This window comes from Chiloscyllium plagiosum, chromosome 37, assembly GCF_004010195.1.
Source record: "Chiloscyllium plagiosum isolate BGI_BamShark_2017 chromosome 37, ASM401019v2, whole genome shotgun sequence".
Lineage (NCBI taxonomy): Eukaryota > Metazoa > Chordata > Chondrichthyes > Orectolobiformes > Hemiscylliidae > Chiloscyllium > Chiloscyllium plagiosum.
This window is the reverse complement of record NC_057746.1, coordinates 3875629-3894488: the sequence shown is the minus strand read 5'-3', so window position 1 is coordinate 3894488 and position 18860 is coordinate 3875629. Positions and strand designations below refer to the sequence as shown.

Sequence of the window (18860 nt, the reverse complement as noted above, 5' to 3'; positions counted from 1 at the left end):
CTCCATTGTGTAATCTTGGCAGGCTTCAATGGTAGTGTCCTCAACTTCTCCCTGTAGACTGATTCAGAAATCAGGGATGCTTCTGCATCAGTGTCCACTTCCACTTTTTACTGGCTTCTCTTCTACTTTAGGAAGAATCCAGAAACAATCAGTTTCACTCCTTACCAACAGTATGTTTACCCAAAACTCTGCTCATTCAAGACCTGCTGCTTCTCCTGCAGACCCAGGTGATTCCCCTTCTCTTGTTTGGGCAATTTCGGGCAATTTGTCCCTTCACTTATAACTGCACGACTGGGCTGCTCGAGTCCAACACATTGACTACTTGCAGCTATTTTTGCCACATTTGTTGGTACGACCCTATACCAAGTTTACAATACCTGATGTCCCAGGCATTGTCAACTGGAGGCCAACTCCATTGAGGTAGCAATTGTGAAAACTGCCTTGAAATCCATGTCTCTCCTTGTTAGTAGCTTCCATTGGATGGCGTCATGTCAGAGCCCACTAACCAAATGGTACCACAAGGCATCTTGCAGGAATCCTCTGAACTTGCAATGGCTAACCACTTTAAGGTGACCATGAATTCAACGATGGATTCTCATTCATGCTGTATTCATTTGTAAAAGTGAAAATGTTCCACCATCATCAGCTGCTAGGGAGCGAAATAATTTCCTAACACTTTGCATAGCTCTCCACAAGTTTCTCTAGTTGTACCAGACTCTGTAGAATTGTGAAGATTTTGCTCCTGATTGTACTAAAAAAGACAACGCTGATATCTTCAGCCGCTTTGTTCACCTTTAAGCGTTCTGTGTAATTCCAGTTTCCTGACTCTTCGTCAAATGGTCCCATCAGCCCAAACTGACCCACCATTTTGTTTTTCCACCCCTTGAATCTAGTAGCCGTTTGCAGCCTGAGTCCCCTCAGTGAATGCTTCCATATATGCCACTCCCTCACTGGTCGTGCTAGCCTACAGTTCCTCCCTGGCATTGTCCGCAGTCCGAGTCCCCTCAGTGAATGCTCCTGCATTAGCCATTCCCTCACTAGCTATGCCAGCATACCATTCCTCTGGAAGTGACTGCAGCCCAAGTCCACCCATGACTGCTCTCCACAATGCCTTTGGTAGCTCCCAGGTGCATACTCTCTTCTTCAGCTGTCAGAAAGAGGGAAGGACATAAAGACAAAGAGGTTGAAGGATGAGTGGAATAATAGAATGGGAGAAAGACATAAGAGGATGAGAATGAATTTGAAGAGATAACGAATGGGGGAAGAGAGAGAGTAGAATGATGGGGAAAAAGGAATAAATTACTCTGCAAAGTAAGTTACTTCATTACTTTTAATGCAACATTCAGCAGCTGCAGAGGCCACTGGTGCTTTATAGAATAGCTGTTTTCCCAGCGTGCTGGCAGTGAATGATTATACTCTCACGGTATTGAAGGCCACCTGAGAAGCCTCACAGGGCTCCCTGAAGAGAAAGCAATTCTCTCTCTTCATAGCTGGTGTAATGGCTGTCTGAGAATCCTTCATGTGCACCCACACACACTCATCATCCCTCAATAATTTTACTGTCAGGAGCTCAGACACTACACCCATATTCAGAGAAGATGAGGGAGCTGGTGGTCAGCTAGTGAGGGACAAGATCCATTCTTTCCTTCACTGGCTGATGACTCCATTTCATGCAGCACATACTGAGGAGGAGGTGTTGTTTATTCACACCGTGTCTCTCTGAGGCAGCTTACAGAGAGAAGCGAGTGGATGTGAGGAACTGTTTTTAAGTACTGGCTACATCTGGAAGTATTTCACAATATTCCCCATGGAGGGAGACCAGTTGATTGACAGGGACATTCACAGTCATAGTCATAAAGATGTATAGCACAGAATCAAACCCTTAGGTCCAACTTATCCATGCAGACCAGATACCCTAATCTAATTTAGTCCCATTTGCAGCACTTAGGCCAAATCCTTCTAAACCCCTGCTATTCATATACCCATCCAGATGCCTTCAAGAGAGGTGAATGGACTGAGACATCTTGAGAGAGAGAGAGATCTTGGGAGAGGCAAATCTACCGGGAAAGGAAGCAGGTGAGGTCAATGTTGAGCCAAGAATTTAAGTTGAGGGGATGCGAATCTCCACAGCATGCAAACTCATGACAGGGTAGGGATGCCACATATAAACTTGTGGGGCTGACAGTAACACAATAAATCTCACACACCCAGTTAGTTAAACTCCTCAAGCACTTGGTAAATCTGTAACCTCCCTTCTATATTCCCACCCCCCTTCTATGCTTGTGCCATCGCACCAATGTACACCATCGTCTTGGATACTGTCGATCTTCCTCTTCTGGTCTGCTGTCAAACATATCCAAGACTAAACAACCCACACTGATATTGTTAATTTAAAGTCTCCTAGGATGAAAAATGCTATTCCCACACGAGAAATCTCTGTCACACATATTTACCAGGGGAACTGAGACAGCAGCTGCAATAAGTGAGGTTTTATTCAGATGGGACAATAACAAGTTTAAATCCCCACCTGATCTGCTGCTCAAAGTCACCTCCATTTCCCGGTCAGTTCCCCAAATTTCACGAAACTCATGTTGCTCCAGAAATATTTGGATTGACTGTGAGAGACGTCAATCAGAGAGCCCACCCACTCTGCCCATTGTCTCCTCTTCCTCTTCCAGAGCTGGTTCACTTCCTATAGGGACTGAAAACCAAGTGAGGAGATGGTGAGTGAAGGAGCAGCTTTTATACAAATTGTATCCCATAATATCCACACCAGTCTTCAGGCAGTCTGACTATCCTGTGGGCAGTCAGGGGTGGAAATGTCCCTTATGCTGTGTGAGAAGATCCAGCTGAGAGAGCTGTTTACTCGGTGCTTTGTGCTGAACTGTGTGACTGGAGCTGTGTGTTGGATATTGAGTGTGTTTATTGGAAGCATTTCCCTCTGATTTCCAGGCTGCGTTTTGTTGATGCCACATTCCTGAATATGAGAAGGTGAGGTGGCATTATCTGGGAGGTGCAAAGTGTCTGAGGATTCTTAATGATTTCCTGTTGTTGAGTTCTGTGGGTGAATTGTGAGCTGGTTATTATCCTGTGGAATGAGAATGGTCGGTTCTCTCAGTGTGTTGAGATCTGGATCTGGCCTGGCTTTTCAAATTGCTCCAAGTCGTTTCAACACCCGACCTCTGTAACCTCAGAACAGAAAACAAAGAAATTTGCATTTTTATAGAGCCTTTCATGACCGCTCGATATCTTTTCAGCCAGTGAAGTACTTCTGAAATGTAATCACTGTTGATATGAGTTACTTTGGGTTTTGCAGTCGCTGCTCCAGAAATAAATATTGGTGATCACTGTGATCAGTTATGAGGTTCTGCTTTCAAATTGATGTGTGGGGAGGAGGTGAATGGAATCTGATTTGATGGAGAGAAATGTCTGATACATTGCTTTGTCCTGTTTCCTGAATCATTCCGCTGTCTTAAGAAACTGAACCTGCCCGTTCAGTCTATGCACTTTTTCTGCCTATTGGAGACAGGCTGAGATGGCCTGGAGAATGATAAGTTACAAACTTTTGAAACCATAAAGAGATTTACCAAATTACTTCCAGGATTGTGGGATTAGAATTATGGAGAGAGATTCAGTTGCTGAAAGATCATTAATTGAGCGCTTGCTGTGCTGTGAGATTGTAGTGGGTTTTTTTGTTTTATTCATTCACATTAGGTATCACTGGTTAGGCCAGCATTTCTTGCCCAGAGGGCAGTTAAGAATCAACCACATTGCTGTGGGTCTGAAGTCATATGTAGGCCAGACCATGTCAGGAAGGCAGTTTCCTTCCATTTGTGAACCTGATGATTTTTTCTCGACAATCAACAATGGACTCATGGTCATCATCATTATTCTTCGAGATATTTGTTGAATTCAAGTTCCACCATCTGCTGTGACAGGATTCGAACCCAGGTCCCCAGAACATTACCTGGGTCTCTGTGTTAACATTCCAGTGATAATACCTGTAGGCCATCGCCTGCCCTATGCAATGCTGTTGCTGCTGATGGCTCACTGCACGTCACGGACACCCAGTTTTGCGATCTGTCCTGAGTCTGCTTTCCTCACGATGATGAACCTGGTGAAGGTGACATTCATCAGTTAGGACGGAGTGGTAGATTTCCTTGAACTTGTTTGACCTGAAGCTGTTAGATTCCCTGGAGACAATTTTGAGGACTTCCCCACTGCTAGTGGGATGGGACATTCCCAGGAATGGTGCTGGAGGAGTCTGTGATGTTCCCAGATTGAGATGATTCAGTGAGTATCACTGCTACCCGACTAGTCTGTGGACAGTTCCCCTCACTTCGGAACTTGTCCTTGGTCCGCAATAGTTTTGCCCAGTGCTGTGGCTCACAATTGAATTTAGCTGATAGCTGCAGATGTGCAGTGAGAACAGTGTATCTGATTTCCCACAGTAAACCAGAGCCCTCCAATCAGCTACGCGGAAGTGATATTTTCTTCATCTGATAGCACTTCTAGCCCAGTGTGTTTCCTTCAAATAATTATAGTACACAAAGAATGTCTATTGAAGTAACATTTATTCTGAGTGACGTTTATTTAAACATAGACTCTAACATGAAGAGATGCTTGCAAATGGTGGGATATTTGTACTGGACTTGTAATGCAAAGACCCAGGTCAGTACTCTGGGGACAGGAGTTCAAATCCCACCTGTAAGATTGGAAATCTGCAATTCTTCTCTGATCTGGCTTATATGTAACTGCAGATCACAGCAATGTGGTTGGCTTTTAATTGGCCTCTGAAATGGCTTTGCAAGCCTCCCAGTTCAGGGATAGTTCAGAATGTGCAACACATGCTGGCCCACATTCTATGAGAAGAATAAAGTGAAATGGCATTGACTTATTCTGATTGTGCTATATTTTACTAAGTTCATTGTTAAGATTTCAAGTGAATGAAGTAACTCTGAAGAATTAAACTGTATGTATTTATCATTGGGGAGGCAATGGCTTAGTGGTATTATCGCCCAACTATTAATCCAGAAACTCAAAATAATGTTTTTTCGATGTTGGAATTTGAATTCAGTAAATAAAAATCAGGAGTTAAGTTGTCGGAAAACCCATCTGTTTCACTAATGTCCTTTTGGGAAGGAAATCTGCCATCCTTACCCGGTCTAACCTACATGTGAGTCTCAACTGCCCTCTGAAATGGCCGAGGAAGCCACTCAGTTGTATCAATCGCTAGAAAGTCACAACAAAGAAATGAAACCGGAAGGACCACCGAGTATCGATCTTGGAACCAGAAAAGACAAAATACAAAAACAAACACAAAAACAAACACAAAAACACAAACAGCCCTGTTGACCATGCAAACCTCCTTGCCAACATCTGGGGGCTACTGCTAAAATCAGGAGAGCTGTCTCACAGACTAGTCAAGCAACAACCTGATATAGCCATTCTTACAGAATCATACCTTACAGATAACACCCCAGACACCACCATTACCATCCCTGGAAATGTTCTGTCCCACCAGCAGGACAGACCCAGCAGAGGTGGTAGCACAGTGGAATACAGTCGGGAGAGAGTTGCCCTGAGAGTCCATGACATTGACTCCGGACCCCATGACATCTCATGGTTTCAGGTTAAACATGGGCAAGGAAACCTCTGACTGGTTATCACATACCGTCCTCTTTCGGCTGATGAATCAGTACTCCTCCATGTTGAATAACACTTGGAGGAAGCACTGAGAGTGGCAAGGGCACAACATGTAGTCTGGGTGGGGGATTTCTATTTCCACCACCGAGAGTGGCTCGGCAGCAGCATTACTGATCAAGCTGGTCGGGTCCTAAAGGATATAACTGCTAGACTGGGTCTGCGGCAGGTGGTGAAGGAGCCTACAAGAAGAAAAAACACACATGACCTTATCCTTACTAATCTGCCGGCTGCAGAAGCATCTGTCCATGACAAAATAGGTAAAAGTGACCATCGCACTGTCCTTCTGGAGACAAAGTCCCACCTTCACATTTAGAATAACCTCCATTGTGTTGTATGGCACTACCACCGTGCTAAATAGGACAGACTTCAAACTGATCTAGCAGCTCAAGACTGGGCATCCATGAGGCACTGTGGGCCATCAACAGCAGCAGATCTATACTCCAGCACAATCTGCAACCTCATGGCCTGGCATATTCCCCCACTCAACCATTGCCATCAACTCTGGTTCAATGAAGAATGCAGGGGGGCATGCCAGGAGCAGCATCAGGCAAACCTAAAATGAGGTGTCAACCTGGTGAAGCTACCAAACAGGACGACTTGTGTGCCAAGCAGCATAAACAGCAAGTGACTGACAGAGTGGAGCAATCCCACAACCAACAGACAGCTCTGCAGTCCTTCTCATCCCATCGTGAATGGTGGTGGACAATTAAATAACTCACTGGAGGAGGATGCTCCACAAATATCCCCATCCTCCATGATGGAGGAACCGAGTACATCAGTGCAAAAGACAAGGCTGATGCACTCGCAACAACCTTCAGTCAGAAGTGCCGAGTGGATGATCCATCACGAGCTCCTCTAGTGGTTCCTTGCATCACAGATACCAGTCTCCAGCCAATTTAATTCACTCCACGTGATATCAAGAAACACCTGGAGGCACTGGATACTGCAAAGGCAATGGGTCCTGATAACATTCTGGCAATAGTACTGAAGATGTGTGCTCTAGAACTTACCGCTCCCATGGCTAAGCTCTTCCAGTTCAGTTACAACACTGGCATCTACCCAACAATGGGGAAAGTTGGCCAGGTATGTCCTGTACACAAAAAGCAGGACAAATCCAACCCAGCCAATTACCGTCCAATCAGTCTACTCTCCATCATCAGCAAAGTGATGGAAAGGTTCATCAACAGCGCTATCAACCAGCAACTGCTCAGCAACAACCTCCTCAGTGATGCCCAGTTTAGGTTTCGCCAAGGTCACTCAGCTCCTGACCTCGTTACAGCCTTGGTTCAAAAATGGACAAAATAGCTGAATTCCAGAGGGGAGGTGAGAGTGACAGCCCTTGACATCAATGCTGCATTTGACCAAGTATGGCATCAACGCGCCCTGGCAATACTGGAATCAATGGGTATCGGGGCAAACACTCCACTGGTTAGAGTCATACCTGGCATAAAGGAAGATGTTTGAGGTTGTGGAGGGTCTGTCATCTCAGCTCCAAGACATCTCTGCAGGAGTCCCTCAGGGTAGTGTCCTAGGCCCAACAATCTTCAGCTGCTTCATCAATGACCTTCCCTCTGTCATAAGGTCAGAAGTGGCCATGTTCGCCAATTATTGCACAGTGTTCAGCAGCATTCGCAATTCCTCAAATATTGAAGTAGTCCATACTCAAATGCAACAAGATCTGGACAATATCCAGGCTTGGGCCAACAAGTGGCAAGTATCATTCGCGCCACACAAATGCTAAACAATGCCATCACCAATAAGAGACATTCTAACCACTGGCCCTTGACATTCAATGGGATTACCATCACTGAATCCCCCACTGTCAACATTCTTGGGGTTACCATTGACCAGGCACTCAACTGGACTCACCACATAAACATAGCGGCCACATGAGTAGGTCAGAGACTAGGCAAGTGACTCACCTCCTGACACCCCAATGTCTATTCACCATCTACAAGGCACAAGTCAGGAGTGTGATGGAATACTGTCTAGTTGCCTGGATGTGTACAGCTCCAAAAACACTCAAGAAGCTTGACACCATCCCGTACAAAGCAACCCACTTGATTGGCACCACATCTACAAACATTCAATCCCTCCATAGCTGGCACTTAGTAGCAGCAGTGTGTACTATCTACAAGATGCACTGCAGAAATTCACCAAAGATCATTAGACAGCAGCTTCCAAACCCACGATCACTTCCATCTAGAAGGACAACTGCAGCAGGTACTTGGTTGAGTGTGTGGTGCTGGAAACGCACAGCAGGTCAGGCAACATCTGAGGAGCAGGAAAATCGATGTTTCAGGCATATGGCCTTCATCAGGTACTTGGGAACACCACCACCTCCAAGTTCCCCTCCAAGCCACTCACCACCCTGACTTGGAAATATCGCCGTTCCTTCACACTCGTTGGGTCAAAAACCTGGAATTCTCCCCCTACCGGCATTGTGGGTCAATCCACAGCAAGTGGACTGCAGCGATTCAAGAAGGCAGCTTAGCACCACCTTCTTAAGGGCAAATAGGGTGGGCTATCAATGCTGGCCAGTCAGTGATGCCCAATTCCCACAAGTTAATTTTTAAAATATTCAATGCAAGGGGTCTTACAGGTAAGTATGATGAACTCAGGGCATGTTTGGGAACACAGGATTAGGAGGTCATAGCTATTACAGAAACTTGGCTGACAGAAGGACAGGACTGGCACTTCAATGTTCCAGGTTTCAGATGCTAAAGGAAGTATAGAAAGAGAAGCAGCAGGGAAGGGGGGAGTGGTGTTTCTAAAAACATTACTGCTGTAACTAGATACAATATTTCTGAAAAAAATCATCCAATGAAAATTTATGGGTTGATATTAGGAATAAAAAAGGAATGATCACCTTGATATGACTACTATAAACCCCCGAGTAGTCAAAGGGAAATTGAGGAACAAATATGTAAGGAGATTTCAGATATATGTAAGGAAAATAGGATTGTAATAATAGGTGGTTTTAATTTTCTAACCATTGACTGAGAATATCATATTGTTAAAGGTTTTGATGGTGAAGAATTTGTCAAATGTGTTCAATAAAGTTTTCTTTATCAATATATCAAGGTTCCTATTACAGAATGAGTAAAACAGGGTGGCAGGTTGGCTCAGTGATTAGCACTGCTGCCTCACAGTGCCAGAGACCCAGGTTCAATTCCAGCCTCGAGTGCCACTTTGTGTGGAGTTTGCACATTCTCCCCATGTCTGTGTGAGTTTCTTCCAGGTACTCCGGTTTCCTCCCACAGTCCAAAGATGTGCAGGTTAGGTGAATTGGCTATGTTAAATTGCCCATAGCGTTCAGAGATGTGTAGGTTAGGTGCATTCTTCAGGGTTAAATGTCAAGTAATAGATTCTATGATAAATTAGATTATTAGAAAACAGGCCCTTCGGCCCAACAAGTCCACACCGCCCCGCCGAAGCGCAATCCACCCATACCCCTACATTTACCCCTTACCTAACACTACGGGCAATTTAGCATGGCCAATTCACCTGACCTGCACATCTTTGGATGTGGGAGGAAACCGGAGCACCTGGAGGAAACCCACGCGACACGGGGAGAATGTGCAAACTCCACACAGTCAGTCGCCTGAGGCGGGAATTGAACCCGGGTCTCTGGCGCTGTGAGGCAGCAGTGCTAACCACTGTGCCACCGTGCCGCCCACTAATCTTCAGTGTATCCCAAGATATTGTGGAAACTTAGGGAGGAAATTGCGGCATCCCTTGCAGAAATATTTGTATCATCTACACTACTGGTGAGGTGGTGGATGACTGGAGAGTGGCTAATATTTTTCCTTTGTTTGAAGAAGGGATGTAAGGAGAAGCCTGGGAACTATAGACCTGTGAGTCTGACTTCATTGATGGCTAAGTTTTTGGAAGTGATTCGAAAGATAGTTTTTTTTTGCATATGGAAAAGCAAGGAATGATTAGGGATAGTCAGCATGGTTTTGTGTAAGGGAAATCATATCTCACAAACTTGATTGTATTTTTTGAGGAATTAACCAAGAAAATTAGTGGGGACACAGCAGTAGGCATTGTTTACTTGGACTTTAGTAAAGCATTTGACAAGTGTTGGAGACTAGATTGTAAAGTCAAATCACATGGGATTCAGGGTAAGCTTGTCAGTTGGATACAAAGTTAGCTTAATAGCAGGTGATAATGATGAATTAGAGGCCTATGACCAGCGGTGTTCCATAGGGATCAGTGCTGAGTTCTCTTTTGTTTTGTTATTTAGATAAATGGTTTAGATGGTAAGTTTACAAATGACACCAAATCAGTGGTATACTGGACAGTGAAGAAAGTTATCTCAGATTACAAAGAGGTCTTGATCAATGGGTCAATAATGGGCCAAAGAGTGGCAGATAGTGTTTAATTTGGATAAATACGAGGTATTACATTTTGGTAAAACAAACAAGGGCAGGACTTACATAATTAAAGGTAGAACCTTGGGTAGTGTTATAGAACAGAGAGACCTCGGGTTCAGATACATAATTCTTTGAAGTCTGCATCACATATAGATAAGGTGGTTAAAAAGGCATTTAGCACACTTGTCTTTATTGCTCAGGACTTGGGATATGATGTTGGGATTTTACAGGACGTTGGTTAGGCTTCTTCTGGAGTACTGTATCCAGTTCTGGTCACCCTATTATAGGAAGGATATTATTTAGCTGGAGAGAGTTCAGAATAAATTTCCCAGGATGTTACTGGGAATGGAACATTTGAGTTAAAAGAAGAGGCTGGCTAGGCTGGGACTTTTTCACCTGTTGAGGGGTGACCTTATAGAGGTTTACAAAAACATGAGGAATATAGATAAGGTGAATGGCACGTGTCTTTTCCTTAGGGTGGAGATTTCAAGACGAGGGGGCATATCTTTAAGGTGAGAGGATAAAGATTCAAAAAAGACATGGGCAATTATTTTACACAGAGTGTGTGAAATGTTCATGTATGAAATGAACTTCCAGAGGAAGTGGTGGATATGAATATGCTTACAACGTTTAAAAATATTTAGATAAGTACATGAATAAGAAATGTTTTGAGGGATATGGGCCAAACGCAGGCAATGCACAATGAAACTGAAAATTACACTTGTTGAACATTTTTGGTTGTTTCTTTAATATTTTTCACTGTTCGGTTATAACCGTACCCCTCTGAGTCTATTTATCCAATTAACTTGAAACTGGTTCTCCCTTGTACCAGCATAATTGTAATTACATTTAAGTTTGAAAAACATCAGTCACAAACTGAAATAGTGATCACTATTTTGCAGTAGTTCTTTGACTATGACATGACTAATTAACCTGCTTCATTATTTTGCAGATAGATCCTGACCATCACCCAGGGAACAACTGCACAGCTCTGGGAAGACGTCCAGTCCCTTCACAGCATTGCTCAACACAGAGAAGGTTGGGCAGTGAAACCATCATCTGGAAATTGGTCAGGTCAGGAGAGCTTTGACACATCATCAGATCTGAAACTGGTCAGTGGTGTTCCATTAGAACCAACCTTTCTGAAGGTTTAGCTATGGATGATCAGAAGAAGTGTGACTGGCTCCAAGTTCAGTGAAAGCTTCATTCGTTCATTGACCCTCACAAATCACTAACCCATTCCTAAAGGTGAGAGGCTGTTCAAGTGTGAGGTGAATGAGGAGGGCTCCACAGGCTCTTAAAGTCTCCTAATACTGAAGGTGCGTCTGTGGAACAACATTTAACACAAGGACAGCTACATGGAAGAGAAACCCTTCAAGTGTGAGGTGTGTGGTCGAGCTTTCGGACAGTCATCAACGCTTGTGAATCACCGACGTATCCACACAGGAGAGAAACCATTCAAATGTGAAATATGTAGCCAGAGCTTTGCCCAGTTATCAGGCCTTGTGAATCACCGGCCCATTCACACGGGGGAGAAACCATTCAGGTGTGAGGTGTGTGGCAAATCATTCTCACAGTCATCAACACTCCTCGTGCACCAACGTGTTCACACAGGGGAGAAACCATTCCGGTGTGAGGTGTGTATCAAATCTTTCTCTGATTCATCGACCCTCCGCAGACACCAACGCATTCACACAGGGGAGAAACCATTCAATTGCGAGGTATGTAACAAATCATTTTCAACATCCTCGGATCTTCGTATACACCAACGCATTCACACAGGGGAGAGACCATTTATATGCAAGCTGTGTGACAAATCATTCTCGTCATCATCAGATCTCCACGTACATCAACGCATTCACACAGGGGAGAAACCATTCAGATGTGAAGTCTGTAACAAATCATTCTCACAGTCAGGAAACCTCCGCACACACCAACGCACCCACACAGGGGAGAAACTGTTCAAATGTAAGGTGTGTGACAGGTCATTCTCCGACTCAACGAGGCTCCTGCTTCACCAGAGGATCCACACAGGGGAGAAACCATTCACATGTGAGGTGTGTAACAAATCATTCTCGGTGTCATCAAGCCTCCGTGTACACCAACGCATTCACACGGGGGAGAAACCATTCACATGTGAGGTGTGCAACAAATCGTTCACGAGGTCATGGAACCTCCTGTTCCATCAGAGGATCCACACAGGGGAATGAAGGGTTTGTCATGGAACTTCCATGACGTCCTTGACCATTCACAGCACCATAGGATTCACACGGGAGAAACTCTTTAGATGCAGTGTGTGTGACAGGCTTTCACACAGTAGGTGCATCTCTTCTCCATATTTTTGCCAATCTGACCTCAGAATGTGAACCTGTACACAGTCTCACTGCAGGATGTTCAGTGGGACTGGGACACAGAACAAGAAGCAGCTTTCACTCCCATCAAACAACTAGTGATGACATCACCAGTGCTGAGGGATTATGATGTCAACAATGGAGTCACCCTGCAGTGTGATGTCAGTGAAACAGGACTTGGAGTAACCCCCAGGCAGTGAGGACAACCCGTTGTGTTTGTATCCAGAGCATTAACACAAACTGAACAACACTGTACACAGATTGAGAAACAGAGTCTGGATATTGTCTTTATTTGTGAGGAGTTCAACATGTATCTGTTTGGGAAAGAGCAAGTAATGGTGGAGTCAGACCACAAGCCATTTCAAAACATCTTTTTAAAGCTACTTGTATCTGCTTCAGAGCATTTGCACAGGATGTTACTTTGCTTGTGGATACTTTGGTTAGAAATAAGTACAATCAAGAAAAGCAGAACTTTGTCACTGACATGCTGTTGAGAACTGCTCACTCTTTCAAGTTGATGATGCTTTCCCAATTTACCACAAGAAAACAGCAGCACCATGTGCTCTGGAATTATCAGCCCAGCAGAGACATTGCGACATCTTCAGGTCTCCGGATTACTGGAATCCGGAGGTAAGGTATTGGAGCCACTCACACTGACGCAGTGACTCCATGGGAATTATCTGGGAAGTTGAACATCCAACAAGGAATTCCCCAGCTCCCAGGATCCTCTGAAATGTCTGCAATTCTGAAACTCCTGACAGTTACAAGTGTTGACTTGGATAGTTCCCCAGAGAATTTTAGACAGGAAGAAATCTTGTCTAAGTGCTGAGTGCCCACGCACTCAATTAACTCTGACCTCTTGACCACCCCATTACTAAAACCCTCCATCTCACTGAGGCCTGGCCTGACAACACCACCACTCCAAAAAACTCAACCTGTCCAGCCCAATCACCCAACTACCCTAAAATTAACGAATTCCCAACCTGACAATCCCTTCCTAGCCAATCTAACTAATTGCTAATCAACCGACACCCTTCACCAGCTCACTCAGCTGCTGCCCTACCAAACCTGCCACCCGATCCTGCTCCCAACCTGCATTGACTCTCTCCACTGCTCTCTGTGTGGATTCCTGCACTGATTCCCTTCACTGCTGTCTGTGTAGATTCCTGCACTGATTCCCTTCACTGCTGTCTGTGTGAATTCCTGCATTGATTCCCCTGACTGTTCTAAGTGTGGATTCCTGCACTGATTCCCCTCACTGCTCTCTGTGTGGATTCCTGCACTGATTCCCTTCACTGCTGTCTGTGTGGATTCCTGCACTGTTTCTCTTCAGTGGATTCCTGTACTGAGAGAGTTCTTTTGCCTGCTGCATTGGAAGTTTTGCCAGAAAGTTGACCGCTGCATAAATGGGTGGTTTTCTCTCTGTTCAGTGTCAAACGGTGAGGTTCTGACTCGGGATTCGGGTTGAATCTGACAGATTTAGCAAAATATCCAACAAGTTGCAACTCTTTAAATATTACAACAAGTTGTGATGAAAGGATGGCCTGAAACCATTAAGGTTACACCTGTTACTGTAAGAGAGAGTTGGACAAATAGACACAAAAGAGATTGCCGAAGACGGCATCTTGTACAAAAAGAGCAGGGTTATTATCCCTAAAGAAATGAGAATAGAACAGGATTTAAAATTCAAATTACTCCAGTTATTTCTGGAGCAACATGAGTTTCCTGAAACTTGGGAAACTAACTGGGGAAATGGAGGTGACTTTGAGCAGCAGATCAGGTGGGGATTTAAACTTGTCACTGTCCCAACTTAATAAAACCTCACTTATTGCAGCTGCTTTCTCAGTTCCCCTTGTAAATGTTTGACAGAGATTTCTAGTGTGGGAGTAGCATTCTTCATCCCTGGAGGCTTTCAAACTGACAACATCCGTGTGGGATGTGTGGCCTCAGATGTGTTTGACAGCAGATCAGAAGAGGAAGACCCACAGCACACAAGGCAGTAATGACATGTTGTGGTGGGTTTGGCACATATGCAGGAGGGAGGGTCACAGAAGGAAATTGAATAGAAGAGAGAAATATAGAAGGGGAGGGAGGATGGATCAATTTACTCTGCGCTGCTCTCATCCTCCCCCATCTCTCTTTTCTATTTTCACTCTCCCCCTTTGTAACCTCATCCTGTTTCCCATATCTCCTTCCTCCTTAGTCTTCTCCCTATTTTTACCACATTTCTCTCCTCTCAAACTCCACCATTATAGGGATTGTAAGAAAATGCACCTTTTTAAATGCTATCATGAATGTAAAAAGTCAGCAGAAACTCCATTCAGTATCATAAAAGTAACAATGTTATTATGATGAGATTTAACTACTTATCCTGCTTATGTGACACGACTCAAGTCTGTGGGTCTTACTTGCTGGCCAAGTATGTATACTGCTGGCAAGGGTTGGTGATGTTATCTGATGTGCCCACTCTCTACCTTGCAAAGACTGAGCACCAAGCCTCAGACATTTCCTCCTGTCTCCTCCTGGACCATGGCCCCACCCGTGTTCATCAACTGGTGTTTCCAGGACAGTCACTGATCTCATCTCCACTGGAGATCTTCCCTTCACAGCTTCCTACCAAATAGACCCCAACCCCAAACAGCCCTGCTTTCCAAAATCCACAGACGAGACTAACCAGGCAGATTCACCATTTCAGCCTCTTCCTGCCTCAATTAACTCATCCCTTCCTACCTGCAGTCTGTTCGTTTCTCCCCTTCATCCAGTCTGTTCCCCTTCATCCAGTTTCTTCCACTTACATTTGTGATTCTTCTGACACTTAGTATTGGTTCCACAATTTCCGATTTGTTGGTCCCAGCCTCCTCTCTTCACCATGGACCATAAAATCCCTCACTCATCCATCCCCCGTCTGAATCATCTGAAGGCACTCCACTTCTTTCTTGAAAAGAGGCCTGAACAGTTTCCCCATCCACCATCCTCCTTCACCTGGTTGACCTCCTTCTAGTTTCTCCTTTGTTGTCTCAAGTTCTCCAAGTAAAAGCTGTGACGATGAGTATCTGCATGAGTCCGACTAGTGCAGCTCTCTTTGATGTGTATATGAAACATTCTTTCTTCCAATCTTTCTCAGAACCCAAATCTTATAACTCTTTTTCCAACACATCAAAAATGGCGTCAGTGAAGCCTCCTGGTCTCATCCAGAATTGGAAAAATTCATCAGTTTTGCTTCCAATTTCCATACTTTTCCATCTTCAACTGGCCCAACTCTGACTCTAACCCTTCCCTTCCTTTCCTTTTTGTTTGGAGATAGGCTGTCCATCAGTATCCATTACAATCCCATCAGCACCCAATTTACCTTGATTTTACTTGATCAAACTCTTCCTGTAAGGACTGCAGTAATGGCTAATCGCAGAAGGTGTTTAACATCTGCCCTTACACCTTCTCCCTTCTCACTACCCCACAACCCAAACACACCTTGCAAGTGAAGCAGCAATTTACTTGTACAGCAAACTTCTTATTAACCAGCACCGATGGATCCAGGAGTGTGCAATTGATCAATAGTCCGGTTGAGGTCCACACAATCAATGTAAAAACACATGAAGTAATAGAAGCATAACGTAAGGGGTATACACATCACTGTTATACTTTAATTACAGCATTAGTCACACAATAATGCAACTTTTTTGAATAAATGTAGGTTAGTTAACTTTCTCACTCGCACCCTCAACTGACTACTCAGACATCACAAAGATCGCAATAATACAATAAACTTCCAAGACTTGAGGTATATAATTTTTGCCGGTTGATCGAGAGTGCGGGTTCATACGGTGCTCATTAAAACAAAGTTTGCTATATGTCTTTCAACCTAATCTAGTCAGTGCTTACAATGCAGTTTACATTGATGAGCCTAAGCATAGAGTCAGTTGCAACTTTGAGGAGCACCTCACTGTCTGCAAGAATGACCCTACCTTCCAGTCACTTGCTATTTCAGTACACCATCCCATACTAACATTTCCGTCTCATTCTGTGGAATGCTGCAATTTTCCAGCAAAGCCCAATGCACGCTGGAGGAACAGCACATCGTGTTCTGCTTTGGCACTTTACAGCCTTCAGGACTCAACAACTTCAGCCATGAACTCTGTCTTCTATTTTGATTATAATCCCCATCCTCCTCCATAGAGTCTTGTTTGCTCTCAGCACAGCGGACTTATTTTTAACTCTTCACACATAGCATTTCCTGCATTAACATTTCTCTGTCATTAAAATTCCCTCTGCCATTTGCTGTGGGCATCCTCACTATATGTTCCACTCACTCCTCCTTCCACTTTGTCAAAAGTGTAAAAACCAACATATTCCACCTTCGGTTCTGGAGAAGAATCACATTGGATTCAGAACATTAATAGTCTCTTTCCCTAAATGCTGTCAGACCAGCAGAGGTTCTCCAGCATTTCTGTTTTTCATTTTATATGTAGTCTTGATTCATCAATATGACTGACTGTTGGTGCCTCAGAACAGAAAAACCTCGAGTGTAATTTGAAGAGCCGGCTCAAATAGGGGCAACCAGCAGAAACTCAGCACTCTCATTACTTCTGCCTGGAGCCATTTCTGTGTTTGGAACCAACTTCCTTTCTGATGTCTAATAAACTAATGCTGCAGATCGAAAAGTTCAATTCACACTTAATGGTACTGATGTTTAAAATTCCCACTACAGTCACTTTCAGCCAGGTTACACTGATAAACCTGCACCCACAAAATAGCATAAATTCTCGACCACAACTGGTGTGCTTGTGTTTGTTGCAAATTTGTCCAAAGTTTTTCCTAAAGCAAACATTTTTTAAATGTGTGAGAGACAACAGAGGCAGTTTTATTTTGGTATATTTGTGACCTGATTAGTTTCATGATCATTGCAGTGTTGTAAACATCCACTGAATAATTTTCTGAGATTTAAGATATATTATATACCTCTTTTCATCAACTTTTAGCACTTTTAGGTGAATTCTTCACCTTAGTAATTTTTGTGCTAATGTTTCTTAGTATTTTGTCCTGGCTTTTGTACTTAGTTACTCAGTTGTAAATGGTTTGTGGTGGTCTGGGGAATGGACAAAAGAGCCTTTGAAGAGAAAAAGGCAACAATGACAGAAAAAAATCTACAATGGAGAGCCTTGAGATTACTATAGTGGACAAGAGTCAAAAAGTTCTAACTTCTTATTTTCCAACTGGATCCAACAAGATGAAAACTGAGATTATTTACCTTTACAAAGACCTTCGATAATAAGTGCTGAAAATATCTTTCCTAACTGAAGGCTGATGAATCTACAAAAAAATTTAGTTTAATGAGAAAGACACAAGATTGGCAGAGCAAAGGTGAATACAATTGTCTGGCAACAAGTCCAGGTCAGAGGGGATTAAATAAAAATATGTGCTGACATCCTTAAGGGGTGTGAGCATTGGTCTGAGTGAGATACTTCACACAATAACCATCAGGAGCTTGTCGGGCAAAGGATCTGGTCAATCACTGAGGTCATGAAAAAGTCTCGTTCAGCAGTTCGACCGTCCGAGGACAGACTCTTGTCACATAGGAAAGCCAGTTTCGTAAGTTGACTTGTAGCAGCTCTATATACAAATACATGTGAACATATACTCAATAAAGAAGCTTATTTACATCACTGACTTGTTCTGCACCGTTGTGTATCCAGAGTAAGACCAGAATCTAGTTGACAGTCTGGAGAAAAGAGGAGGTGTGTGTACAATTTCTTCACTCATTTTATGAAGTGACTGTATTTCAATTAACAGAGGTTGGGGTGAAGGGTGATGTACCTACAGGAAGCCCAGAACCGGGGGTCTTATAGGACCCTGACAACAACTTTAATGCATATTCATGGAATAACTGATCTGGAGTTGGACTTGATCCCACAACATTATTCTTTGAATCAGAGAGTCATGGGTTCAAATACCACTTTAGGACTTGAGCACAAAAACTCCTGACTTTTACTTCAATGCAGCACTGAGGGGTGGATGAGATTACAGAGTTGGGGAGGGGTGAGTTGATGGATGAACTTGAAAACAAAGTGAAAACCCTTAATGAAACTAGCACTGAGCTTTCCTGGGAAGAGTTTTATTCCAGACACACTGTTAAAACAATGTCTAAACAACAGAACTCACCTGAGTGAATGAAAGCAGTTCATCACAGTACTGATCGAAGAGAATTTCTTAAGATGTTCATTCCAGCTGACACTAAGGACTTTACCAGCTGCTTTTACAGCTTCAGGAACCCAGACAGAAAGATAACACTGACACCTGCAGCTCTAACCAGTTATTCCTTTCAATCGAATCAAATGTTCAGGCTGCTTACTTACGGGGCTAATTAATTCTATACATGCATTGGAACCTAACTCCTTAGATCTAAATGAAAGACAATATCAGAGGTTAG

General features: G+C 43.7%; 1 protein-coding gene across 1 annotated transcript; it reads left to right on the top strand.

Moving 5' to 3' along the window:
- The first annotated feature begins 11041 nt into the window (after window positions 1-11041).
- LOC122541626 (zinc finger protein 271-like) lies at window positions 11042-13908 on the top strand. Its single transcript, XM_043678535.1, has one exon. It carries the CDS (start codon window positions 11444-11446, stop codon window positions 12293-12295), a length of 852 nt encoding a protein of 283 aa, XP_043534470.1. The 5' UTR covers window positions 11042-11443; the 3' UTR covers window positions 12296-13908.
- Window positions 13909-18860: the final 4952 nt, after the last annotated feature.